This window comes from Drosophila virilis, chromosome 5, assembly GCF_030788295.1.
Source record: "Drosophila virilis strain 15010-1051.87 chromosome 5, Dvir_AGI_RSII-ME, whole genome shotgun sequence".
Taxonomy (NCBI): domain Eukaryota; kingdom Metazoa; phylum Arthropoda; class Insecta; order Diptera; family Drosophilidae; genus Drosophila; species Drosophila virilis.
In genome coordinates this window covers 1,717,334-1,744,109 of record NC_091547.1, presented here as the reverse complement: position 1 = coordinate 1,744,109, position 26,776 = coordinate 1,717,334, and the positions used below count along the sequence as shown (strand labels likewise).

Sequence of the window (26,776 nt, the reverse complement as noted above, 5' to 3'; positions counted from 1 at the left end):
TATAAAAATATTCAAAACATTTAATACAATAAAGGAAATCAGTACACCTCCATGTAACAACAAAAGATGTACGCTTTGAAAGCCGGAACCACTCATAAGTTGTGCTTAACTTTAGTCTGGCTGTGGTAGATGAGCAGACGCTAATCAAGTGTCTGACGTGCCGACGGATCATCGCGATCAATGGGTGGCGGTGAGGTAAGCACTTCCACGCTCTGCGCTGGGCCTGCGGTGAGGTAGCCCGCCGTTGGATTAATGCCTGAAAGCAGACCACATATATAGGATTACATATATAGGTAATTGCACATGTTGTTGTCTGTAAGTTAACGACGATTGCAAGCGCCTTGTCCCCCTCTCGAAGCTTTAACTTGTTGAGAATTTTAAGAGCCAAGCAACGAAAAGAGTACAGCTTGTCCATTTTCGGAGTGTTTTACACCGGTGCAACAACTATAGTTATAGAAAGTGCATAATTTGATGCCCACCAGTCAAGTAGCCGCGTATATTGGTGTCGGTTATGAAGAGATCGTGCCGTTGATCCTTGAACTCTGCCCAGACTGGATGCTTGAGCAGTATTTGCGTGACACGATCGCCATAGTTCAGATTGTGTGTCATGCCCTTGAGCGCAGCGACAATTTGTGCTTTGACCGCGGATGCATTGTCCACGAACTCCAAACGACTGTCCAGTAGTCCCAGCAGAAACGGTATAAGACCCGCCTCAAGCGACTGACTGATCAAAGAGTCCTGTCGGATGTGGTTAAGCGAAAGTGAATACGATTTGATTTTATTATCCCTTGAATACTTACATGTTGATGCTTGAAAAGACGACTCAGCGTTTCACATGACTTCTCTATGCAATCCCGGTTGTGTTCCATGCATCGCTTAAGCGGCGCAATGCACTCCGTTTGCGAGATGGCCGCCACACAGAACTGGAATGTAGGAATTGGAGTCAGGAATAGTCTAAAGATACTTTAAAGCCGAACCCACTTCGGACAGCGACAGCTGGTGTAATACTGATAGCGTGTTCTTTGGCTGCACCGAGAGCAGATTAAACAGCTTGGGTATGTGGCCCAGCACGGGTATATCGTCGGCCAGAACGGGCTGGGAGCGCAACAGCTCAACCAGTGCTGTCGTCGACAAATCCAATGCCTCCGGCTCCGTTGTGCTCTTGCTGATTTGCTCGACCACAAAGTCCAAGAGATCGGAGAGAAATTGTTTAGGCTTGCGCAATGTCCAGGCAGGATTGCTGACAAACAGGCGCAAATAGACGCCGGCGACAACAATCTCGTTGGACACAATGTCCTTCAGTATGTCGGGATCCTTCCATAAATGGCGTGCATTTGTCTTTTGCTGCTGATAGAATCTGTTGCACGTCTCGGCGACCGCGTCGCATACATTCGAGCGCGTATTGTCGTTCCAGATCAGCTCCGGATGCTCGTGTATGGACTCAAAGAGCTGCACAGACGTAGGCGGCGACTCGATCATGGCATCGATGAAAAGCATAGGCAGAAACTTGGATATGGTTATTCGCACCTTGGGCCCGCTCAGACGATCCGCTGTCATTTTGGCCAAGATTTCGGCGCACATTTCGCGTATTTGCGGATTACGTGAATTGCAGAACATGTCCAGCAAATAGATGACAGCGCCCTTGGCCTGTGCCTCCTTGATCATCTCCTGCACGTTCATCAGGCCGGACAGAGTCTCCAGCACCTTGACCTGGCTGGCGCGCAGCTCGGGATCCTTGAGCGCTACCAAATAGTTGCCAAGTATCTCGCAGGCAGCCACCTCCGAGACGCATTCCTTGTTGCGGGACACCAGGGCAACCACTTCCAGAGCCACAGCCTTCACACTGGAGTTCTGCAAGGAGTCAGAGCAGTTAGATATCTGTGAGAAGTTCTACTTAACATATTCCTACTTACATCGGCGAAAATATTGTTGGCCAGGAAGCCGAATATCATATCGAAATTTCCAATGCACTGAATCTCCACCTCGGCGTTTGCCTTGATCACCGCAATCAGCGCGCGCAGCACCATGGTTATGTGCAACTCCAATTGGCCATCGTTGGCATAGTCATATTTGGCCTGTTGCAGCGAGAGCTGCTGCTCCGCCTGCGCATCCGTTTCCAGCTTTTTGCGGCTCTTAGAGCGATTGTAGGCATTCAGCACCTCGTCAAAGGTGCCGAAAGTTTTGCCTTCCTGCTGCTGTTGCTGCAGCTGGGGATGATTGGGCGCCAGCGTTGGCGTCAATATGCCATCGCTGCCCATTTTGGGCACTGCGGCTGGTGCTGGGGCTGGGGCTGGTGATCGCTTGTATTGCAGAAACTTATAGGCATGCTTTAAGTACTCCAGCAGATCCATAATGAACTGCTTGGGCTGAGCAATGGGATGCGTGGGCATGTCGTTGTAAATGCGTATGAATATGCCACCAATTTGCAGCTCATCCCTGGCAATGGTAAAACACAATTAAGTAGCTGATATATATTGAAGTATTTGATAAGGATTAGGGATACCCACTTGTGCGCATCGAACTCGAAGCCGGCTACCAGCTCGTAGACTTGTGCAATATCCTCGTGTGTCTCTTTGGCGGATGCCAGGCGCTGCTGCTCCAGGAAATCCTTGAGCTGTGCGCGCGTGCCATTGTCCCAAAAGAGATAGGGATTGCGCGTATTGGCCGTCAGCAGCTTGAGCACCTCGCTGTCCCGCACGCTGGCCAGCTGGTTGGCAATATAGCGGGTCAGCAGGCGGTCCAGCACCTGCTTGATCAGCGTATTCTTCGGCTCGCCCGTCACAATGTACTTCTGTTGAATGGCGTTTTGGCGGGCCAGCAGCTGCTGCTGCTGCTGTTGCTGGTGGTCGCTGTCTGTGGGCGTGGAGCTGGATGTGTCGCTGCTGACGCTGGAATCCTGCTTGGTGAGCACCGCCGTCTCCTTCTCCTTGCCCGTGGTTATGGCCAGCTGTTTGCTCTGAAGCGGATTTTGGGCATTTTGCGTGTACGCCGAGTTGGTTGTTGACGACGATGACGATGGCTTCGGCTTGATGGCAGGCGCTGGCTTGGCTGCCAACGCGGGCGAGCTGGATTCGTTGCCTGTGATGGGCTTGTTGCGCAGCTCCATGTCGTAGCCAGCCAGAGCTATGCAGCCGAGCACGGCCATTTTGGCCAGATTGTTGGCCAATTGCTGCTGGTTGGACTTGTCGCTAACCTCGACGCCGCTCTCGTCCAGCGTGTAATCATACTCGAATATGAAGAGCAGCAGCGACCAGAGCACACCATTGCGAGACAGATTGCACTGCAGGTCATAGTTATTGGCCGCCAGGCTGGTCACCAGGCTAACCGAGAGCGTGTGCTTGAAGTAGACCACACGACAGACATCCGAGAGCAGCTGAGGTAGCTGTATTATCTTCTGTTTGCACTTCTCAAAGTTGCAGGCGACCTCAAAGCAGCGCGTCACATTCGAGATGACCTGGTAGTGCAGGGAGTCCGGCTTGGAGTCCACGCCCAGTATGGAAACGCAACGCGAATATGCCTCCAGCAGCGCCTCGATACCTTCCTCGCGGCGCAGCTCCTCGGCGTTCAGAGCCGAGCAGTGAACTGTATGATAGCACAGCTCCGAGGCGGCGGTCAATAGTTGCGCCTCCTTGGAGAAGAGCTCATCATCGCGCGTTTCCAGCCGTATTGTCTTAATGAGCTGCGGATAACCGGCGTACTTGTAGGGACGCAGGACTGCCAGGTTATGAATAAGATTGGGATTAGCTTACAATTGGAAATTAGAAATATTTGCCACTCACCGTCCGCATAGCGCTCGAAGAGTATGCTCTGTGTGCGCAAGATAAGCACAATGTTATTGGGATCGGGGCCGCCGGAGCTCCAGACGGAGCGCGAGCACAGAAACTCATAGGCCTGATTTACCTTCTCGAAGATCTCACGGCCATTGGGATTCTTGTCCGGATGATACATTTGCGCCAGCTTGTAGTAGCTCTTGCGTATCATGGACTCATCGGGCTTGGGCGTCTTGGTTAGATCAATGCCCAGATCCTGGTAGGCCTGTTGAATGGTCATCTGTGGCGGCTTCTTTTCGACCTCCTTGCGCCAAGCGTCTAGCGTGTGCTTTAGCAGCTGTACGGGATCCGAGATGGGCCAATTGGGAAACTTTTTGGTGTCGCACAAATGCCGCAAATAGTAGATGTGACAGAAGAGCTCGTTCTCCAGCTGCGGATAGCTGATCACAGGTATGGCCAGGTATGGATATCTGGCCATCGTATGGCCACGCAGACGCGGCGTGAAGTCGGCAATGTGTGCGGCAATCTTTTCGATGAGTAAGCGACGCATCTCTGAGCTCCAAATCACCTCGGGCGTATCGAACTCGCCCAGAAAGATTTCGGCAAACTTTTCGGCGCTGTAGTTCTCCAGGAAGCACACCATAGCCTCGGGCAGCAGCTGGCCCAGAATACTGCGATGCATAATGCCCGACTGCGAGGTCTGCAACGAGAGAGGAAAATCGTGAGCAGGGCTTGGCTGGAAGATCAGACAGATCCGGCAGTCTCACCTCCTCGCTGCGGAATCCCTGCTTCATGTGCGTCATCTTCAGGAAACGTGTGATAGGCAAGATATTGCTGCCCGTGTACATGAGCATAAAATAGAAGACGCCCGTCATGTACACCTTGGGCATTTCAGGATTGTCCTCCATGATTTGGCAGAGCAGCGTAGCGACACGCTCCAACAGACCCGGATCATGCGTTAGACACACTTGCACCACATGCGGCAGGCAAATAAATTCCGATAGTTTGCGCGACAGCTTGGGCCCGGGTATGAGCACAGCGACGCCGCTTTGTGTGCGGCTGGGAAAGAAGCTGGTGCACTTGATCAGTATGTCGAGTATCTTGGAAGCCAGCTCCGTCTCATCGTACAGCGGCGTGCCCTTGGCTATAAGGCACCACTTCAGCTGAGGTATCTGTTGCAGCGAACGCCAGCCGTCCATGCCGATGGCCCAGCAGCGTGTCTTAGGCGTGATCTGGCCCTTGTGCCAGAGATCCTTGAGTTCAGAGTAGGTAATGGGTCCCTGGCGCTCTGCCTTCTGACCGTCCTTTTCGATGTTGTAGTACCAATCCTTTTCCTCATAGGCGGCCATATTGGGACCCGCCTCGATCACATTCGTTTTGGTATTCAATTGGGCGCGGCCCTTGTGCAAGTGCGCCAACGTAACCAGATCCACCAGACACTGGACATGATCCACCAGAGCACGGCAATTGGACTTCTCTAGCACCAGACAGGATATTAGATTGATTAGGGCATCACGCATCGAAGGAGACAGACACTTCAAGGGAAATATTGATCAATTTAAATGTTAATCCAAGATTTCCGCTTCGTCTTACGCGATCGCTGAGCTGCAGAATGTAGGACATGTCGCTGAACTTGCCAATCTCCTTGTGATAGCGTCTATAGACCTTGGCCAGAGCCTGCAGCGAGAAGACCGTCATCTGATCATCATTGACCCGCTGCCGGCACAGCACGCGTCGATACAAGGCATTAAAGAGCTCAATGCTGTCCACATAAAAGGTGAATAATTAGCAGAGAGAACTTTAGATGGAAGGGCAAGACGTACGGATCCTTAACCAGATTCTGCGGCCAGTCATCCTTCTCCAGTATGAGACGTATATAGTAATCGCCAATTTTGATTTCCTCAGCGAGACATTGATAGCCCACCTCAAATTCCTGATAGTTCCAGGCGACAATCATCTGGCCAGCCAAGTCGCGATCGTTGAGGAACTGACGCAGCTCATTCTCCAGACACATGCGCAGTTCCTCGCGCGTCTGTTTAAATAAACGAGCATATGATTTAATTTTATACCTGAATTACTCAAACGGTCGACTATATCGAGATCTCTGCTCACCTTGTGATTCCATATCAAGTTGGGCAAACTGTGATCTTTGGCGAAATTGTAAAAGAAGTAGGGCAAGTTGACAATGGCATCGGTGGTTTTCTTTTTTTGCCGCCGATTGCGCAGCACCACTGGACGATTCTTGAGCGCCTGGGCGGCGCCATCCTGTTGCTCAATCAGATTCATGCCCCAGTGCTTGATGCCCTGCAAATGCTTCTCTATCACATTCTTGCGAGTTTTCTTGGAATGTTGTATTGCATATTTGAGATTATCGCGAAAGTTTAGTTTGTCCTCCTCGACGTCCGTGTCCGGCACGCTCTCCTCTGTCTCCAGGAAGGTCAACAAGCCGGCCGGCTGTAATTAGACCTCAAGTTAAATAAAGAAATTAAGCGCAATCAGTTAAAAGACTTACGAAAATGCGCTTGAATAGTTCCATGGCCTCCTCGCTGTCCGTTAGCCAGAGTCCAATCAAGTGCCGAGACAGCTGCCGATGTGTTATCAATGTGGGATCATTGGAGGGCGTGTAGAGCGCCACCAGCAGATGGCGACAGAGCGCCGCCTCATCCAAGGCCAATGCCTGCATTTGTTGAGCCACATGCAGCTCACCCTCTTCGATGATGGCGCGCAGCACCAAACCCGCACCCTTGACAATTGCCAGCGATGGATGCTGGAACAGCTTGTATAACGAGCGTCCACGCTCGGCCACCAGCTCCAGCAAAATGTCAAACTGTTTGCCATCTGTCGTCTCGCTGTAAGGCACACACAACGCAAAGGTCATGAAGTCCAGCATGGCGGATAAAACTAGCGCACCGCTGCCGTGACTCTGCGGGCAAAGAAATGTATAGTTAGTCATCAGGTTTAGGTTTGGGTGGGACTCCACTTACCACATGCATTGTCCACATGTTGAGCAGGGTTTCCAGAAATGATTTCGATGATAATATGGAAGATTTGTTTAGCTGCTCCTGCTTAAGGTCATGGTCCGTGTTCACCGAATGCATCAGTGAGTTGATCATATCAATCGCCGAGTAGGTGACGGCCAAGTCCTTGCGACGCAGTGCAGCCACAACCTTGGTGCCGATTATTTCGCGAAAGCTGCAAGACACAGAATATGCCCTGTATAAAACCGATTCTGACTGACTAATGATCTCTGTGATGGATCTCTAAGAGTAGGTTTTGGAAAGTAAATACATAAGTTGAGAGTTCTGGGCTCGTTATCCAAGAAGATGTCTCCTTCTGCCTGTGACATGCAATTGGTTCGGGTAACAAGAAATAACTATTTACCCCGGCAGATTTGTAAAGGCCGCATAGCCTACTTTGCTGGCCAGGAGACGCGTCAGCGCATGGAATATAGCCTCTAGTTCCGTGTTGGTCAGCTGCGCCGTGGGACTGTCGAGTTCCTTTTGTGCCAGGGCCTGCAATGCGCTGAGTATAAGCTTCTCCTTGTTCTCCGCAAACAGGCTCTGCAAGAAACAAGCATTAATTCATCAAGAAATCCCTCAATGGGCTATTATTTGGCTCACATCCTGGGTGACACTGTAGTTGAGTCCACTGTGCGGCACGTTGGCATTAAAGCGCTCGAGTATCTCATGGCGCTTGATGGGATTATGAAAATTGTTGATAACCAGCCGCAAAAGGTTGGCCTCCGTCTCCTCGTCAACGGAGCTGTTCAGGGGCACATAGCGCTTGCCCCGCGGCGTATTCCCAATGCGTATGTGCACATCCTGATTGCCACTGGAGCGCACAGCATCCAGCACAGTGGCCAGCAGCGAATCGCGATCGTTGGTGCTGTAGCTACGTACAATGCCGTTCTTGTATTCGATGCAAAAACGCTGCAGATTGTCCTTATCGCGCACCAGCGCAAATACATCGGCCAGCGGGCGCAGCGTGCAGACGCTATAGGTTTGCGGATCGCGCTCCAGCAGCGTCACCTCGGTGAGGCAGAGTATGCGTTTGACGGGATCCGGATGCCGTGGCGTTATCTTTTGCACCGTGAACTCTGTCATGGAGGTCTGGAACTGATCACCGCTGTAAGGCATAGATAGTTAAATGCTGTTGGGGCTGGGGGAGGAAGGGGAGGGAAGACTTGCCTGTACTTGCCAAAGCGCTGGCGGTCGAATTTCTCGCGCGTTATTTGACTCTTGAGTATTTTGGTTTCGATGCCGAGAAACTGGGAGGAGCGTTGGACAATATTCTGCACGATCTCATGATGATTCAGCGCCTTGAACATGTGCAGCCGGCTAAAGCCGCCGTAGGCCATCACGATGCCATTATCATAGTCCGAGATGCCTGCTTAAAACGTGCGCGTAAACGGAAAAATCACAACGATGAGTGCGAAAACAAACAGAACAGAAAAATGAAAACAAAGCGAACACGTATTAAAATGTGAAACAGGACAACAGAGCATTGGCACATTGGCTGGAACATTGTTTGCTGAAAGCAAACCCGATGCGAATGGCATTTTATAGAGCCCTGCATCGCTCAATTCAATTGCATCCAACTCGGAGCGAATAAACGAGCTTAGCAAACAGTAAGACATTAAACATTTCTGCTGTCGAGTTTGGGGCGAGCTCGATCTGCTCGAGCTTATTTTTGCCTCGCTCGACTTAAATAATTGTTCCCGTTTCGGTTTGCCTCGATGCAGGATTCTACAGGATTCTACAAGCCTTGCTATAGGTACCTATTATTCCGTCAATATCCTTGTACATATAGCTGGTCAGCACATCATTTGTGGTGGGATCCAGCTGATCCAAGGAGCAGGGCGTCACCTCCAGCACAGTGGGCAAACTAATGCCCGACCAATGGTATTTATAAGCATTGAAACGCTGCAACGTTAAAAAGAAACAAACTCATTTCAGATAAACGACAAACGATCGAAGAGATATTCGCTTACGAGAGCATTTTTGGGCTTGTCAGCGAATTCCCTGTAATATTTCAATATGGAGCTGAGTATATCGTTGCGATATTCCGAGGAAAGTTTAATCGTATCCAGTTTCTTGTCTTTTTTTATGGTGAGCACAAACTCATTGGGTATCTGCGGGCACAAAAGCAATTAATTGAAAACAGTATGCATTACATAAATGTTTATATATAAACATACATTTGTGGTCTTTGCGGGCGCGGCGGCCACTATATCCGAGTAGGTCCAGCGATTGGTTAGGTCAAATCTGTCCGGATTGTAGGTGGAGATGCCGGTCGTGCCAATCGAGAGTATGCGCTTATATTTACCCTTCCACGAGTGCTTTGTCACAATGAAGCACTCCAGATCCACATGCTCCCGCGGCGGCAACATCTTCGCGCAAGAATAATAACTGTTTGCAATTACTGTGCACCAACTAGATAACAAGACTGCAAGTGGAAAACCTATTAAAATAGATGTTTGTTTGACAAGAAGTTGTACGGCTGATTCATGGCTCTGATTGTCCAAAAAATGTTAATTTTCGCTGATTAATCAACTGGCCTGGGCTTGGATACTTATCAGCGGCGGTCGCGGCCCATACGACGACAACAAAGAAAAGGGGAGTAAACGTGACGGCGACGGCGACGGCGACGTCGACGACACCGAAGTGCTACGACTTTGGTTCCAATCAGAAGCAGCGGCGTTGCTAATTAGCTTAAGTGTTTTGCTGTTGCTGCGCATCCATTGGTTTGCTCACCTTAAACATTTAAAGCATTTCAACTGCTAGCACTTAAGTTTTACAAATTATTGTTGATTGATACTATTACTATTAGAGTTTTTAGTTATTTGCAATTTCTGCATTTGCATTTTTTACAAGAGCAGCGCAAGCAGTGTGACCAACGCCTAAAAGAGCTAAAAATACCAAAAATGCTAATTAAAATATACCAGGGCTGCAATCGGTAACCAACAGCAGACTAACGATGACTCATAATAAAAAGTCATAAAAAAATATCCACTAGAGCAGCCTATCACTTTTATAATTTATAAGCGTTCTTGCAAAGCATTATTTATGCAGCAAGGCGCGTTTTTTCCTCATGCTATTGAGATTGCATCATCTGCAGGAATGCCACTTATTTATTAATTAATCGCATAGTGTTTTGCATAGGGTTACCAAAAATAAGTATCGACAGCATATGGCACGATAACATATCGATAAAGTACTTTGAGCGCGCAACAAAGTATATTCAATTTGCATATGTAAATGCTGCTCCAAATAATATAATAAATGTAAGGTCGCTAAGTCTTATATATGAGTTTACACACCTTATTTCTCAAACAATTAAACTCATTTGGATTTGACTTAACTAGATTTAAAAAGTTTATTTGATTGCGTGCAGATATAAATGTGTTTCTGCTGTAATCTGTGTTGCATAAAACGTACTTTTATCTAAATGCAAATAAAGATGGCAGAGTTTATGTATTTATGTATGCAAGTATGTGTGTGTGTCTATGTATGTATAAAAATTCAAGATAAAAATCTCACAGTAACAAAGCAAAACAAACAATTAAAACAATTGGACGACGATTCGTATTTTACACAAATGATGCTGCATTATCTCAAACTGAGCTCTAGTATATATATAGATATATGTGGGTGTGTGTGTGTGTGTGTGCATAGTGTGATAAAATATATGTAAATAATTTGTATGAGCACGCACTGCTCCCGTTCCAACTGGAACGTCATATATTGTTCCAGTTGGAACACTAACGCATGGTTTGACTGTATAGCCAGGTGCGTAAATGATTAAATGATGGAAAAATGATGACAATGATAAGATGATGGGGTCTAAGTCTTAGACACACTTTACAAAAGAACCTTAGCATAGTTAACGTTATCTTTTATATCCACAAGCAGGCACATGGAACTGGTTCGCGCTCAGACTTTGGTGTGAGTGTGTGTGTGTGTGGGTGTGTGTGTGTGTGTGTAAAGCCCAAATTGATGGCTATAATGCTTGGCCAGATCGGAGGAGCAGCAGGTCAGCAGGAGCATTTGTTCTTGGCATCGGCGCTCGCATCCGCCGCACTCAAATTGAATTTCTCAGCATCGTTTGCATCGGCAGTTATAAGTTTGTCATTGATGAGTATCTGGAGGATCGGGAAATTCAGTTAAGCTTTTCATATAGAATCCTTATAGAGAGACCCTTGACTCACCTTGTTCACCAAGGCGCGCGCTGCTTCGTCGATGTTGATGTTCTCCTTGGCGGAGGTCTCGAACCAGCCGGCGAAGCCATTCTCCCGCACATACTCGTCCATGCGCTCCGGCTGCGTGACAATGCCCTGCTTCTCCTGGTCGCACTGCAACGGGCGGAGGAGGAGAATTAAAGTTCGATCGTATGAATAGCTGTTCTTGCCGCCCACTCACCTTGTTGGCCAGCAGTATGCAGGGTATGGGACTGCCGTCTGGCAGCTGGACCTTCGAGTCCAGATCCTCCTTCCACTTGCTGACACAGTCAAAGGTGCCGCTGCGCGTCACATCAAACACGATGAAGGCGCCAACGGCCTCCTTGTAGTAGACACGCGTCATATTGCCGAAACGCTCCTGTCCGGCAATGTCCCAGAGCTGCAGGCGGACTATCGTATTGGCGTCCCAGTGGAGCACCTTCAGGGCAAAGTCCACGCCAATGGTGGCGCGATAGTTCTGGCTAAAGAACTGATGTACATAGCGCTTGATGAAGGACGTCTTGCCGGTGCCCAGCTCCCCGATGACTAGAATCTTGTACAGATGTTCGCGTTTCTCGCCGCTCGGCGACATGATGGTCTGCAAAGAGACACACAGAGAGAGAGAGAATGTGAGTGCGAATGAATAGCTGCAGTTGAATGACACAAAAAGGGGGAGAGATTGGAGGGTGGGGGGGGGTTTCGTCGTGTTAAGGTGTCGCCTGACAATAGACCCATAAAAAACCCGGGGGCCAAGCACTTGTGCGGCTTCTGTTAAATGCAGCAACTGCGACAACAACTGCGACTGCGACTGCGACGGTGATTGGGCGCAAGACCTTACCGGTTCCATTTGCTGATCCATGGTCAAATCACCAAAGGCCGGCATGGGCTTGGACTGCTGCTGCTGCTCCTCCTCTGATTGGGTGTCCTCTTCGTTGGAGTACTCACTGGCCACCGACTGATAGCGCAACGTTTCCCGCCTGCCCTCAATGCTGTCGTGATCGCTGAGCGCGAATTGTGGCTGCTGCTGCTTGAAGCTGAGCCGGCGCAGACTCGAATCGCTTGGCTCCTCGCTGGAGCTGGGCTGCTGTGTGCTGGCGGCGGCCAAGGCAGCCTCATAGGCGTCCACGGGCGAACGTACGGCGCTGCCAACGGCAAAGCGCACCACGGGAGCGGCGGCGACTGTGTCCTGGTTGGATGTGGTCTGTGCGCTTTCCGCCAGCGAAACAGCGTCCGCCAGCTGCTCCACGTCGCTCAGACTGATCTTTGGCGGTGAGCCCGCTGGCAACGGAGGGGGCGGAGTTGTGGGCGACTCGGGTTCGGGTTCGGGCTCGGGCTCGGGTTGTGGGCTGGTTGGCGTCTCGAGCGCGTGCTTGGCCGTTGTCAGGCGATGTCCGCGCTGCTGCTGCTGTTGCATCAATGCCCGCTCCTTGCGGCTGCTCTGGCTCTGGCTCTTGCTGCTGGTGCTAGCGATGCGCACTGCCGTGCTGCTGCTGGCTAACTGATTGTTGGAGGCGCTCGCCCGGCTCGGCTTGGCGGGCGCTCGTTCGCGCGGCGGCGTGTCTCGCGTGCTCTCCGTGATAACGATTTTCTCCTCTGTCTGCGGCGCTTCTGCTGCTTCTCTCAGCTGCTGCTGCCTCTTCTTTTTCAGCTGCTGCTGCTGAGCGGACACCTTGGCCACAATTAGCTTGGTCGTGCGACTCGTCGTGTCTTTTGTGGTCAACGTTGTTGTCGTTCTTTTAACACTCGCTGCTGCTGCTGCTGCTGCAGTTGCTCCAGTTGCTGCTGCTGCTACCGTCTCGGCTGGTGTCGGGTTCAGGTAATCCGTTTCGCTGACTGCGCTCGTGCGTTGGCTTTTGCTTTTGCTCGGCTTGGCTTTGCCTTTGGTTAGCGTCTCGACTTTCTTGCCGCTGATGGTTATCTGCAGCGTATTGCCGCCCAATCCTCTCTCCCTGCTGCCGCTGCTGCTTCTCAGGCTGAGCTCATCGCTATGCGGTCGCGCCTTGGTCTTGGGCCTGAGGCTGCCCAGCAGCAGGCGGCGTGTTAGGCTTTGCCTCTTTGGAACGCTCTCGCTGCTGTTCAGATCCTCCGCCAGCTGCTCCGCGCTGCGTGGCTTCTGCTGCTTGGCTAAATCCTTACTCGGCTTTTTATTGGACAGACTGCGAAAGGCGGCCGAGAAGCGGGAACGTGTTTTGATCTTTGTTGGCGACTGCTCCTGCTCCTCCTGCTGCTGCTGCTCCTCTGCTTTGGTCGCTTTGCTTGTGCTCGCCTCGTTGTCAGCGTTTTGCATATTACAAGCGCTTCGATTGGAATCTTAGCGAGCAGAAGTCAAAGCCTGCGAGTCTGGCAGATTCCTGGAGATCGTTTGCAGCACCCTGGAATCTCAACGGTTTAAGCGACCGCAACGAGCATTAAACGAACGCGCACTGAAATTCGCATTGCCGCCGTCTGGGTTTATATAAATTTGTTTAACGCCTCAGAGGGCAACCGAACGCCCCCCTCGCCTGGTTGTGGTAAGCCCCCAAAATGGTTTTGGATTACAGATTAGCCTAGCTCAAAAAAACAACACGCTTACCAACACTGGCAACAGCAGTTACAGCAGCAGCAGCAGCACTTGCCCAGCTGCTTGAACTGCATGCGCCGGCTCAGTCTTGGAACAGTCGCTTATCAATCAATTTTTTTCGAGGCACAAAGCCGGCGGCTTTGTTTGCATCTTGACCAGCTGCAGATGCATGCAATGAATGCGCCTCCATTTGCTCCAAAATAGCCGCCAAGTGTAACATTAAGCTCAAGGCCCGTGCGGAATCTGTGCGCCAATGGGGCGTGAGGGCCAACTGTGGACATGGACATGGACGGCCCGACCAGAACAAAGCGCATTGAGGCAGCAAAAATGCATGACACGCACTTCGCGGGCTTCCTTTTACAGCTGAGGATTTGTCCAAAGAGTCGCTCAAGAATCTCAAAGCTGGGTGGGTGGTTCGCTCGTTGAGCTGGCCTGGTCTGGGTACATATAGAATTACGTTTATTGCAAAACGTGGTAAGCCACAATAAAGACATATCGCACATATATACAATTACGCGGGCATTAGACTGGCGTACTCTACCCCTCTCGCTCTGTGGAAGCGGGAGAGCATGCGGAAGATAAAGCCGCCTGATGTCATGTCGAATCTCACGTAACCCAAAGCTGCGACACGCTCAATTTGGAGCAGTCTCTGCTGTATATAACCATGTTGAGGCTATATCATAGCCAGATCTGTGCCTGCACTTGTCACACACACTGTTTTGCGGTTTTCCGTCTGAGAAGTCGCTTTTTGCATATTCTATTCTATACTTGTCGAATATACGCATATTCCAGAGCTTCCTCATTAAAAGTGAAATGCTTAAATAAATAGAGACAACTTTTCTCTGCTCATTCCCATTTCCCATTTCCATAATCGATGCAGGAATATGCAAAATGTGCTCCAATTTGCTAAAACTGTTTATGCACAGCTCAACTGGAGCACTTGAAGGGGACTGCGAGACAATTAGAATATTGCGTTACCCCTAGTCGACTTTTTAAAAATAATATAAAATCTGACGGCTTTACTTGAATTCATTAAAAGAGCAGAGAAGTGCTAAATATGCAGTGTGAAAACTAGGAGAGGATGGGAGTACACACAGAGAAAGAGAGAAAGAGAGTGGCGAGCGTAATGAGAGAGACGGAAGAGAGAGACAGAGACAGAGAGACGACAGCGAGAGAGAGGGAGAGGCGATATAGTGGGAGGCAGAGAGAGAGAGAAAAGAGAGAGAGAGAGAAAAGAGAGAGAGAGGGAGAAACAGAGAGAGAAAGAGAGAGTAAGTAGTTAGAGAGTTTATAATGCCTCACAAAATTACACACACAAAAAAAGCAAACTCACAATACACACAACACATACACAAACACACTTGACTAAAATCACAGCATAACGCGCAGGCCCTACATGAAATTTTGAGAATCGCATAGGAAGGCGCTTCAGCAAAATTGAAATATACGTTACTTTTGATTAAATTAAGCTGCAGGATGTGTTGCTAAATCATTAAATACATTTGATTGAGGGGGATAAATAGGAGAGAGAGAGAGAGAGAGATAAGAGAGAAGAGAGAAAAAGAGTGAAAGAGAGCGAGTAGATGAGGTTATGTGATTCCTTTATACAACTCACATTTTCAACAACTTTTAAGCCTCTTTAAAGCTTTACACGTTTGCATAACCCTTTTTTACGCCTTTTGTTAACTGAACTAGTTAACTGGTGTTTAGTCTTTAGACAGATTTGAAAGAATTTCCAGAGGCACGTGCTGTTTCACCTTAAAATTGTATAACATTTACGAGCACCGTAAAACCGAAAGCATTAGAAATTCACTTTCGACTAAACCAGAAATTCTTTTGTGCTCGCAAATGTTTGCACGCAATCGACAAAGGGTCGAAGCCCAGGGCAGGGGGTTGACGGGCATTTAAAGCATTTCGCTTAAGCGTTGCAATTACCAACGACCCCATTCCCCAGACAAAAGCCACACGGATACGCCCGGGGCGTCAATGTGGCAGGCCAGAGAAACAAAACCGTAGATAGCCTGTGGCAAGCAGGTCATGAGGTGTATTCAAGTCGTTTGTTATTTCCCAAATTTCAGCTAAATCACGTAAATAGTTTCCAGCCCAAAAGAATCCGCCCGATTCGCCAAGCTGTAGGAAACACTTTCGGAGTACTTTGTATTATTTTGCATGCTGCACGGCAGCAGTTGGCCTCTGGGCGTAATATTAGTAGGCTTGGTTATGCAAGTTGCAAATTCAAAAAAAAACACGCCCACAAAAAAGAAAACACTACTCAGGAGAAAATTCAATTTTCTATAAAAGCAATTCACTTTAAGCCAAGTATGCGAAAGTATGCAACACTTTTGTTTAGTGTTGGAAAAATATGCAATGCTTAAAAGGCTTTTCAGATTAAATTTGTTGGCTTTTTGTAGAGAAAATATAGCTAAAATATAATTATTATTAAAATAAATTGTAAATTATTAAAATAATAGTTGAAGGTAAAGTGAAAATCAAAGTTCATTACGGAAACAACTGTAATAAAAATAATTTAAAGCTTTGTATCTGTATCTGTATCTGTATCTGTATCTGTATCTGTATCTGTATCTGTATCTGTATCTATATCTGTATCTGTATGTGTATCTGTATGTGTATGTGTATCTGTATCTGTATGTGTATCTGTATGTGTATCTGTATGTGTATCTGTATGTGTATCTGTATCTGTATCTGTATCTGTATCTGTATCTGAATAGGTATCTGTATCTATATCCGTATCTGTATCTGTATCTGTTAATATATCTGTCTGTATCTGTATCTGTGAGATAGTTTTGAAACGTGACCTTGCCCGTGGCTGGCTGCACTTTGTGCTCACACGATAGATATTTTATAAAATGGATATGGTAATTGCCAACGAGTTGTAGCTGCACCTTGCGTGTGGCTCTTTTCAATGCGCGCGCATCAGAGTCAATGATTGTTGTTGTTTATCAGTTGCAGCTACAACAACAACAATAACAATAAAAACAACAACTGGCCACAAAGTGCATTGGCTCGAGGCTTGCGGCTGGCAAGCGATGCGCAAAGTGCGCGACAGATTATGTCCAAATGTGTTGAATATATAGAAATAGAATACAATTATTGTTACACTGAGTAGTAATAAATGCATTAAGCTGTCTAGCTTGAGATTAATGTTATATTTTCTAATTTTAGTATAAATAATAAGTGACAAGCAACAAGATTTTTATAAGGCCTTTCCAAAGATTTAACCTGTTGAGAATTGCAAGCGTCAGGCAACGCAAATAGCAAATCAAACAAGACAGATATCGTTTTGCATTGTTTGCAAAATGACTGGCTGCTTGAGCTTAGATATATCCTGCAGAGACTTGAACCTGATTTAATAGGTATTCTGAGCGATTGCTCAATGAATTTTGTACACGCGGCGCATATTTGATACACCGTCGCGTATCACAATTGATATCTTATCTAGCTCTTATCAATGTCGAGTCATCAAAAAAAAAAAAAAAAATAGAAAGAAAAAAATGACTGCTCACTGATTAGATTGTCCCGCAGGCCAAAAAAACATGGCAAAAATGCAGCGAGCAACGAGGCCTATTCGATGATTCACTTAAAATGCCAACTATTTTAATTGTTGGGCTTTCATTAGCCACCCCCAACCCTTCTCGCTTCACAGTAATTGACCTTAAAACGTGACGTGAGACATTGTGAAAACGATTGGAAAAGTGGCCCTTGGCGTTGATGTCAATGTTGTGGGACGCCGAGCAAGTCGGTTGCCCTAAGACAAAGCAAATGTATAAATATCTAACTAGCAATCGTTTAAGTATTACCCAGACACACCCACACACCCACACACACACACACATAGACCCTCAATTGGCTGGGGCGAGCAACCTCGACCGGCTTGCCTATATATACGCATATATATATATATCTAAACTGTTTATATTGTATATCGTGTATCGAGAGTGAAATTCCATTGCCCATAACACGTGCCTCGGCCCGACCAGATTGCCATTTGTGACAGAACCACCCACCCCCCCACCGGGCATCTATCTGCTGAATTTTATCGCTGTGTTTATTTCGTCTCAAATGAGGCAACAATTTAGATTTCATTTCCTCTTAACAGTGTGGAAATCGCTGTGACATAAGCCTCAAATGTTTTCCCTTTGCTTCGGTAGCTACTTGTTTATAGATTGAACAGACTTAACATGATCTTGCAAATTAAAAAAAAAAAAAAAAGTGAGAGAGAAAATAGATTGGCCGAAAATGAATACCCTTACCAAATTGTTGTGCTTATTTTGTTGACAATCTTCAATAGATTGTTTCTATATAAGATTGATATATGTGATATGGTAGCTTAAAGTTGATTTTAATTTATTACATAAATTTAGTTTGCTTATAATAACTATATATACAGCACAATTAAAATACTCTCTAAAAAAAAAGCGATAAAATGTGTTCCCTTAATTAGAATTCTACGCGTTTTCCCAGCATTCAACCATAAAAACTTTCAGTTCTCGTTAATGTCACACTTAAGTTTTATTTTAGTTTGCAACTGTTCCATTTGCAATTTTCATTTCCAGTTGCTAAAACTATTTTCAGTTATTTTTCAACGAGTTGACCGTGATTTTTACTCATTGTTTGTTATTCATGAAAGTTTTGAACAAATACATATTTAACAATTGCGAATAACAAATGTACGGAAGGTGGGTCTTTAATATATATACATATATTTATGTAACCGACACAGTTACATGCGTTTTATTGCAAAACTTAGACGTTGCGAGTAATATTTATTTATTTGTTATTTTTTTGGCTGTTTGCATGGGTTTTATATAACATTAGCATAATGCGCGGGCAGTTCAACAAATACATAACTAAACGAATTGCTTGCCTGCAATTTACATACATGTATTTGGCAATTAAGTCAAGCTGGTCACACTGCGCTTGAAGAAGATGGCGCCAGGCGACACAATGCCAATAAGAAAATGTGCAGTACAATGTCTGCTTGAACGTCCCTCGCAATTATAAGCGCCAACAGAAGAACAGAACAGATTTTGTGCTGTACTCACCCCATTATATAGATAGCCGTTATTCCGATTGATATCCATGTTGTTGATGCGTGCCGCAGGCATATCCGCTATGTTAAGCGCCTCGACGGCGCTGAGATCGATTTGTGGCTTTTGCGACGCGTACGCTGGCGTCGCGCTGCGCAGTGGGTAGTGGGAGCAGCTCAGCTGTTGCGGCTGCTGCTGCGATTCCAATTGGTCTGAAGGCTGCTGCGCATCCAATTGGAATGCCAGCTGACGACGCGCAAATAGGGGCGACTCTTTGGCGCTTAGCGTACCCAAAGAGACGGCGCTTAACGGCTGATGCTTGTGCTCCACGGGCCACGTGTCCTTGCAGTAGCTTGTGTGCGCGATATGGCAACGCACGCAGGCACAACTGCTGCTACTGGTGTTGTTGCTGCTGGTGCTGCTGCTGTTAAGATAACTGTACGACTTGGATTTAGATTGGACGATGTTCAGTTGTGTCTGGGAGTCGCAGAGGTTGCGGCGTCCGGCAGAGGATGAGACAACGCTGCAGCGTATAACGCCGGCTGCCATGCAGGGGCGTGGTGTAAAGGGGGATATGTGTTATTGCTCTTTAGACTTTGACAAATTATTGTTGTTTTATCACTCCACTTGTCTGTCTCTGTTTGTGTGCGCTAGTCAAGGTCATTCGCACTCGCTTTATCTACACACACATTCACACGCATACACACATGCGTTTTCTGTCTCTGTGTGTTTGCTCTGCTCTGTTTTGTTTAACTTGAGTTATGCCGTTTATTCTGCCGTGCGGACTCTAACGGCCCAGCAACATGTGGTTGTCGAAAAAATATATATTGCTTTCTCCCTCACACTTTGCTCAAACGGTAATTAAAGCGCCTGCACTTGAACTTTCTGCTGCTGTACGCTGTGTTGGCGCGCACTTATCAAAATCGTATTCAATTTTAATGCACACAATTTTGGTAAGGTTATCTCTTTCTGGCACTTGGAGTTTATTGAACTCGCGTTTTGGCTGCAATTGCTGCACTTTTGATCAGCGCCAAATGTCAAGTTAACTAAACAATTGCAAACTGGTTTCGCGCTAAGAAATGGAGCACTAAATTGAGCGCGACAAACATTTAACATTCACATCGCCAGTTGCATAAGCCTTTATTGTTATTTTAATTGTTAACGCTGTTGTTGTTGTTGTTTTTGTTGCTCCTTGGCGTTAATTTAATATCACTAAAATGAAATTCACACACGTACAAAAGAGACACGCAAAAAATGACGCTCGCTTCACTTTACACAAGCAACAAACAGAAACAAGCGCAGCAGGTCCGCACGCCGTTGCGTTCAATTGTGAACTGAACGCAAAGCTGTGTGAAAGCTTGACAAAAGCGAAACGGTTGGTCGCATAGTCGAAACGGTTATGCGACTAACCGTTTCGCTGCTGCGCGCCAGTTTGTTATTTGAATTTAACGTTTAAAGGAAAATAGAGTGAAAAGCATATACTCAGCGTAAATGCGAGGTGTGGCAACCCTCTAACAAGTTTGAACTTAGAGGCTTTAAATTGATGTAAAACAATGTTATTATTGTGATGTTATAACAATTTATATTCTAAACAGCCATTTGTTAAATTACACTTAGTTTTCATTGCATAGATGCAAAGCACATTTTTAATGCGAGGTTCTCACTGGCATTTTGGATTAAAGTCGATGCTTCTAACTCTCACTTGGCAGATATATAAATTAAATGTAATTCCTATTGCTGCCGTCGTCTACTTAAGCTACTTTCTAAATATAACAATGCTTTTGCGTAGGAATATCGTTTCCAAAAACGTAAGTTGTACATTATAGCAGAAGGCTTACAGAATCTAAATACTAGTTAGGGTTTTATAGTAATTAACAAGACACTTAAATAATATAAACAAGCTATAAATATAAAACAGAAGTAGCTAATAGAAATGTTTCAAAATAGAGCCAATGATCAACATATTCGTCTGATTAAAATGATACCAGTTCGTGCGCATAAGACATTTTAGTATTACTTTTAAAACCAGCCCCAAAATTGCAGGCTCATTTATTATTGTTAACCGTCAACAGCTCCGACTGCCGGCGTTTCTTTTGTGCCAACATGAAATGCGAGACATTCTCATAAACCAGGAACGTGATCATGCAGGCGGGCACCACGCGTATCAGGTTCGCCTTGAGACCCTTGTAGAAGCCGACCGCGCCCTCGAATCTGCAATGAGAACGAAGCAAGTGTGGGATATATATAAGTAAATGTTGACCAGGATCTCTTACCTACTTACAATTGCAATTGACAAATACCTGTGTTTCAGTTTAGCAAAGAGATTCTGCATAATTAGAGAGAACTTTACACATACGTATATATCGATATATATTTATATATATATACTACTTACTATAGCCTCAGGGCGGTTGGTTCAGGCTGAAGGCGAAATAAAAAAGACTCGTGTTGAGGACATGGAAACGCTTGTTTGGTTTCTTGGCATTTTAATGTGTAGATTTCTAGTTATTTTTTACTACTTCTTTTTGTGTTTTTGGTTTATGGTTGTTTTCTTGAAATTTTTCTGTTTTTCTGTTGACAATGCGTTTGTTTCACATTTTTTAAATGTAACTCTAAATGTCAAGGTTATTTTAAAAAACAAAAATTATGAAGAATCTTTTTGCCAAAACGAAAATTAAGTATATGCCTAACTAACTAGAACATATTTACATTGCAATTAATTCAAATAAATAATTTAACTAAACTATAAACTAGTGTTGTGCAAATTATTGAAATTAAATTTCAATATTTTAGCACAAGCTACTTTTCAAGTTTCCTCTCGAATCATATAGTATACACAAACATATAGTATACATTCTGCAATTGCATTAATGTCTAACTATGGAATTAGCTTAAAGCTAAATACAACTAACACTTAAATGATAAATGAAAGTAGCAGTTAAAGTATAAGTAAAACTAAAACAAAATCATAATCATAATTACAAGAATAATACAAATTATGATCCGCTTTGTCATTTGCTGCTGCTGCTGCTGCTCCGTTCAGATTCATGTTGATATATAGGTAATATGTAATTTATATTCAATGTTGTGGCTACTTTCTAGTTTTTAACTATGTAATACTCTAACGCTTAGCTGGTCAGCTTCTCCCAAATGAGCATGACCATGCAAATGTTGGGCGTTACGTGGACCAGGTACGGCACTAGTCCCTTATAGAAACCGCGCATGCGTTCGTACCTCCAAGTCTGTTTGATGCAGTCCCAGGTGCCGCTATAGCGATGATGATGATCCTGCAGACGCGCTCGCACCACCTGATATGGATATGTGGCCGCGGCGGCAATCAGCTTCGATATCGCCGCAAATGCCAGATACTCGCTGGTCGCCTGTGGGCGTGAGAAAAGCAACAATTTAGTCAAGCAGAGGCTCATTAAAAAATGTGACTATTGAACAGCTGCCAAATGGCGCGGGCGTCATCATATGCATATACATAGATATAATTATATACGTATGTATATCCATATGGCAACAACTGGCACGCGCGTTTGGATCATGTGATGCCATTCCCCGTCTATATATACACACCAGTTTGGTATCGATGGGCAGCTTGCGGTATTCGTTGTAGGCGTTCTTCATCTCCTCGTAGGTCATGAACTGTATGGCACCGTGCGAGACGCCCAGCATGCCGGGCACAAAGCCTCTGTACAGGCCACGCACGCCCTCCGTCTTGTAGATCTCGGACAGGGCATGTACCATGCCGCGATATTCGGAGCTGCTCGCCGTGTCGCACTGCAGGCACAGACGCGTCTTCACCACCCAAATGGGATTCGTTAGGAGGAGCGTCAGGGCGCCCGATTCGGCGGCGGCCAGCATGTGCATGGCGGGACCCAGGGGCATGGTCGTATTGCCGCCCTGAATGAACGTCTTGATGGTATTGTAGCTGCGAGGAGAGAGAGAGAGAGAGAGAGAGATTAAGTCAAGTTCAATTGTGGACAGATCCGCATGCAAAAACTTACAACATGAAGTAGAGACCCCACGAGGAGCCGGAGCCCCAGACGTTCGGTGTTACGCCCTTGTACAGGCCACGGAAACCCTCCTGCCGGAATATGGTGGTAAACGCGCTACCCAATCCACGGTATTGCGGCACCGTCGCTGTGCGTCCATCGTTCACTGCAAACGGAAGAAATCAAACAAGGCTCGTAAATGATAAATCTTAATGTCATGTTTACTCAACAGTCTAGACATTAGCCTTGTATAACTTAAAAGTAGATACGAGACACGCGTCACTTGTGCATATACTTCTAGCTAGCATTACCCGGCGTTGGTTGACTGGCTCAAGTATTTGCTTTATCAAATTTCTAATCATTTTTGAGACACAAGCGGAAATGAGTTTGAAGAAGATTCAAGTCAAAAAGCTTAAAACTGGAAAGCAACCAGTCAGTCAATGAGTCTCTGTATCCGTTGAAAAACAGTTTTAAATCATTTAAAAGTTGGGTTAAGTAGAGAATGATTCATGCAACAGCTGTTTTAGCTGATTTTTTGGCATGTCTTTTTGGAGTACTGTACACGCCCTGCCCAGTTGTGAATTTCGGGCCCCGGCATAACGACAAAAGTAGGCAATAACAAGAGCAGCAGCAGCAGCAGCAGCAGCAGCAATAACAACAAGTTGTTGTTTTCGCGGCCAACAGAGATAGCGCTAATTGGCCGGGGCAACGGATGTGATAAGGGTCCAATATGGGAACAGGCTGCTGTCCGAGCTGCGCTGCTCGTGCGGGCAATAGCATGACAAGACTATAATCGTGTCTATATTTATTTTTATTTATTGGCAAAAACAAAAAGGCAATAACAAGAGCAGAGCTGAGCAGACTTCTGCTGCGATCTGCCCTGACAACAGCGAAACGGGGGCTCGTCCCGTGCCTATTTATAGGTGTGCTCAGTTCTGGATTGACCTTCAGCACAGGGTATCAAAACTTGTGGACAGACTAATCTGTATTATTCTCGTTGCGAACTTGGAAGCGAAAACAAGCGCATTTGATGTAACATGATGATCGTGTGGTGTTTTTCCAATAATATTTGGCTAATAAATTAGTTGTTGACTAAGTATATATAGAGAATATATATACATATATATATATATATATATATGAAATGGGAACAGCTGATGTTGAACTCTGGTCGAGCACACGAATATTATTCGCATGTTCGCAGCGATAAAAATAAAAAAAAAAAACAAAACGCAGCACTTGACAACAACTGAAGTTTTGCACTGACAACCAGTTTGACGCGCCGATGTAGATAAAGATATACACACATATACACACACATATGCATGCACGTGTGTATTTGTGTTTATGTTGATAAATGTTTCAGTGTTGTATAAGCTGACAATTGCCGTTAAAAAATGCTCGATGTACAGTCAACAACATTGGTCACGTGATGTCGCAGAAATGAACAGGCGACAAGACTGAGTGCAGGAATCGGGTGTGTTAGACTAGTAGATACCCTGCAAACAGCTAGATAATAAAATATAGCTGTTAAGTGTATGCTATAGGACAAAATTAATGCCAATTTGTATGCAGCTAGACTTTATTAACTACATCAATATTTATCGTTGCGTGAGCTCCATAGCTAATATACCCCTTTGTTGATCAGATTTAATTTATACAATTTCTGTGCCCCTGTTACACATATTTGTTGCGAAGTAATATACACTTCATTGCTTATTTTTCTTGAGTACAGGGTATCATAATATTATAAAGATAAAAACGTTTACGCCACTTGCTGACGCTTGCTTTTGTTTTTTCCCCGAACCCGCGCATAAACCAACCAGATGCGTCATTCAAACACGCAAACCAAATACATTTATAAAGATTCCGATCAATAGATGCCGTCAGCATATGCTTTTGCCAGCTGGGTAATGGGCTAATAATCTATTTTTCTTAGTAAATTTTCGCATAAACAACTTAATATGTTATTATTGTTAAGGTTCTCGTCCGTTTACATGACATTCAAATCAAATCCGTAAATATTTACCCATTCAATTGGCGCTTTTAAACATTTTAACTAAGTAGAAAGCGTTCGACTGGCAAAACAAGACTTTAATAATAATGTAAAAAAAATCAAAAACAAAAACAATAACCTGTTGTTCCTGTTGTTATTGTTATTGTTGAAAAAATCGAAACATACGGAAATAACAATGTACTCGATTTTTGCGTGCAAATCCAAACGAGGACAACTATGAATGCGCGCTGATAAAACTATATGTATATGTATGTAAACAATGGAAATGCTGAGTCATAATAATAAAATTACAGTAAGAATTATACTAAGGAACCGCGTCCTTGGGCGTTCAACTTCTTTAGCCTTTACATTTTTAATCTCACCCATTTTGAACTGAAAGTGTCCGCCCAAGGGAACCTTTACTGTATCTAGAAATTTATCGAGCTTTGTACTGTGCCCATTAACCCAATATCTAAATGGAACTCAATAAAATATATATGCCGAAAATTGTTCTAGGGGGCGTGTGCTTCTAGTCGGTTCTACGTGCGCACGAATGCAGATAATGCTTATCATTCTGGAGCGTTGATAAGCCGAAAATGTAGCATAATCGGTCAGCAGATTTTGGAGGACTCTTAAATTGTTTTCGCAAACTGTCAACAGGTCAATAAATAAAAGTCTAATGCAAAAACTCAACTCAACAAGAAGAAACGCAGGAAATACCCATTTCTCAGCTCAATGTGCAGCTGCTTGTTTATTTGGTCATGATTCGAATTCCAGACTAGTTTTCCGCAACGCATAAAGTTTTCCATGGAAATTTTCAACTGCAACGAGCAGGCGGCAAACACATGATAAGGGTAGGGTAGAAGAAAGAACAAACAACGCAGTCGAGTGCAGTGTTGAGCAAGAAAAAATAGCTATTTCTGGCGAGAGAAAATAAGCCAGTTATTATTTTAATTAAAAGTGAATTCTCGTTACGCACTAAATAAGTCACATATGACATTAAAAAAGTATAACACCCTCTGCAAGTTGGCAGAAGTCGCAATGTTAACCGTTTAATAAGTGTGCATCAATGTTCTTTTAAAATGCCAGATTTGACGGCAAGAAACTCGAATTGAGCAACACTGGCTAAATTCAGCGCAGCGGACGCAAGCCGGCTGCGCTGTGGGTCAGTCACGTGCTGAACAATTGCTTCGTTTTGTATCTTTGCGAACAGGGTGTTCGGCATTAAACGTTTCTTTGTTGTACTCACCAGCAAAGCGTATTTTGATGAGATCCAATGGATGCAGAATAAGCGTGGACGCAACGCCGCCAGAGACGCCGGCAACCAGATGTTCATATTTGACATGGGCAAATACATTGAATTTGGGTGGGCTGCTCGCAGGAGCTGCGTTTGCATTCATCTTTCTTGTGTTGTGCGCTTGGCTCTTTCAATTAACAGTTATCGCTCTCTCTTTCTCTCGCTCTCGCTCTTTTACTTTTAGGTATATATATCTATATATATGTGTGTGTGTATGTATGTATTGTATTATTTACAATCTTTGGCCTATAGCTGCGCTTTTTGATCTATGAAAAATCAGAGAAACTCGTTACACATGGCCGCAATTCGCTTTGAATTTGTCTTGTTGCTAGGCGCTGAGTTTTTTTGTCTGCTGCTGTTGCTGTTGCTCTTGTTGTTGCTGTTGTTGCTGGTGCTGCTGCTGCTGCTGCTACTGCGTATACTTAAACATTTCTGCCTTTGTTTTGTTACCGAGCACATATTTTCTCTCTCTCTCTCTTTTTGGCAAATCAACTGTGGACTGTGTTCAGTTCAAGTTTTTTTTTTTTTTGGTTTTTTTCAATTTTCTTACAGTTACTCTGCAGCTTTAGCACAGAAATTGTTTTTTGGCTGACGAAATATATTTCAATCTGAAGTGTGACGAACGCGGCTGCTTCGTTTTCATTAAACGATTATTATTTTAAAAAGCTGCTTATGTAATGGCTTATGCATTTCTCTTGATGCCACGATTGGACTGCTGCTTGCTTGTATTATTTCACTATTGCAAAATACACGTGAAGGCGATTAAATAATGCTAGACTTATTCTCTTTTTCTATTTGAATGCGCGTGCACAATTTAATTTGTGGCTTATTCTTACGGTCAGCTCTTGCTGTGTGCTCAACCGAACAACGAGGAAAACACGAATGATTCGC

At 45.3% G+C, this 26,776-nt stretch overlaps 3 protein-coding genes across 6 annotated transcripts; all 3 read right to left on the bottom strand.

Annotated features, from left to right (window-relative positions):
* Nucleotides 1-9,663, bottom strand: Rme-8 (receptor mediated endocytosis 8). Of its 3 annotated transcripts, none has more exons than XM_015168863.3 (20): nt 9,524-9,663; nt 8,968-9,215; nt 8,761-8,901; nt 8,548-8,692; nt 7,958-8,159; nt 7,391-7,895; nt 7,152-7,330; nt 6,755-6,962; nt 6,283-6,693; nt 5,883-6,224; nt 5,594-5,802; nt 5,364-5,532; nt 4,538-5,305; nt 3,780-4,470; nt 2,508-3,714; nt 1,914-2,436; nt 982-1,851; nt 801-923; nt 480-738; nt 1-256 (listed from the first exon to the last, which is right to left on the bottom strand). In XM_015168863.3, the coding sequence occupies exons 2-20, from the start codon at nt 9,157-9,159 to the stop codon at nt 141-143; spliced, it is 7,260 nt and encodes a 2,419-aa protein (XP_015024349.1). In that variant the 5' UTR covers nt 9,160-9,215; nt 9,524-9,663; the 3' UTR covers nt 1-140. The 3 variants fall into 3 exon arrangements, with proteins under 3 accessions (XP_015024349.1, XP_002059402.2, XP_032292632.1); XM_002059366.4 differs by having other exon boundaries at nt 7,958-8,156; XM_032436741.2 differs by lacking the exon at nt 9,524-9,663 and having other exon boundaries at nt 8,968-9,230.
* Nucleotides 9,664-10,120: 457 nt separating this feature from the next.
* On the bottom strand, nt 10,121-19,927 carry Rab32 (RAS oncogene family member Rab32). Of its 2 annotated transcripts, none has more exons than XM_015168862.3 (4): nt 18,610-19,927; nt 11,189-11,584; nt 10,978-11,121; nt 10,121-10,911 (listed from the first exon to the last, which is right to left on the bottom strand). In XM_015168862.3, the coding sequence occupies exons 1-4, from the start codon at nt 19,141-19,143 to the stop codon at nt 10,804-10,806; spliced, it is 1,182 nt and encodes a 393-aa protein (XP_015024348.1). In that variant the 5' UTR covers nt 19,144-19,927; the 3' UTR covers nt 10,121-10,803. The 2 variants fall into 2 exon arrangements, with proteins under 2 accessions (XP_015024348.1, XP_002059401.2); XM_002059365.4 differs by lacking the exon at nt 18,610-19,927 and adding an exon at nt 11,825-13,411.
* A 201-nt stretch (nt 19,928-20,128) lies between these two features.
* LOC6635971 (solute carrier family 25 member 32) lies at nt 20,129-26,765 on the bottom strand. The gene is made up of 5 exons (XM_002059364.4): nt 25,838-26,765; nt 22,605-22,758; nt 22,174-22,528; nt 21,829-21,974; nt 20,129-20,805 (listed from the first exon to the last, which is right to left on the bottom strand). The coding sequence occupies exons 1-5, from the start codon at nt 25,986-25,988 to the stop codon at nt 20,640-20,642; spliced, it is 972 nt and encodes a 323-aa protein (XP_002059400.2). The 5' UTR covers nt 25,989-26,765; the 3' UTR covers nt 20,129-20,639.
* Between the last annotated feature and the right edge of the window lie 11 nt (nt 26,766-26,776).

Excerpts from the sequence above, each read along its gene's own strand:
- LOC6635971 (XM_002059364.4), bottom strand. The coding sequence starts at position 25,988 with ATGAATGCAAACGCAGCTCCTGCGAGCAGCCCACCCAAATTCAATGTA. Across the intron at positions 22,529-22,604 it reads TGGGGTCTCTACTTCATGTT|CTACAATACCATCAAGACGT; the intron begins GTAAGTTTTTGC and ends CTCTCCTCGCAG. Across the intron at positions 21,975-22,173 it reads TGCCCATCGATACCAAACTG|GCGACCAGCGAGTATCTGGC; the intron begins GTGTGTATATAT and ends TCACGCCCACAG.
- Rme-8 (XM_015168863.3), bottom strand. The coding sequence starts at position 9,159 with ATGTTGCCGCCGCGGGAGCATGTGGATCTGGAGTGCTTCATTGTGACA. Across the intron at positions 7,331-7,390 it reads ACTACAGTGTCACCCAGGAT|AGCCTGTTTGCGGAGAACAA; the intron begins GTGAGCCAAATA and ends TGTTTCTTGCAG. Across the intron at positions 4,471-4,537 it reads AGGGATTCCGCAGCGAGGAG|ACCTCGCAGTCGGGCATTAT; the intron begins GTGAGACTGCCG and ends CTCTCGTTGCAG.
- Rab32 (XM_002059365.4), bottom strand. The coding sequence starts at position 13,273 with ATGCAAAACGCTGACAACGAGGCGAGCACAAGCAAAGCGACCAAAGCA. Across the intron at positions 11,122-11,188 it reads GCATACTGCTGGCCAACAAG|TGCGACCAGGAGAAGCAGGG; the intron begins GTGAGTGGGCGG and ends CGCCCGTTGCAG. Across the intron at positions 10,912-10,977 it reads CGCGCGCCTTGGTGAACAAG|ATACTCATCAATGACAAACT; the intron begins GTGAGTCAAGGG and ends CCGATCCTCCAG.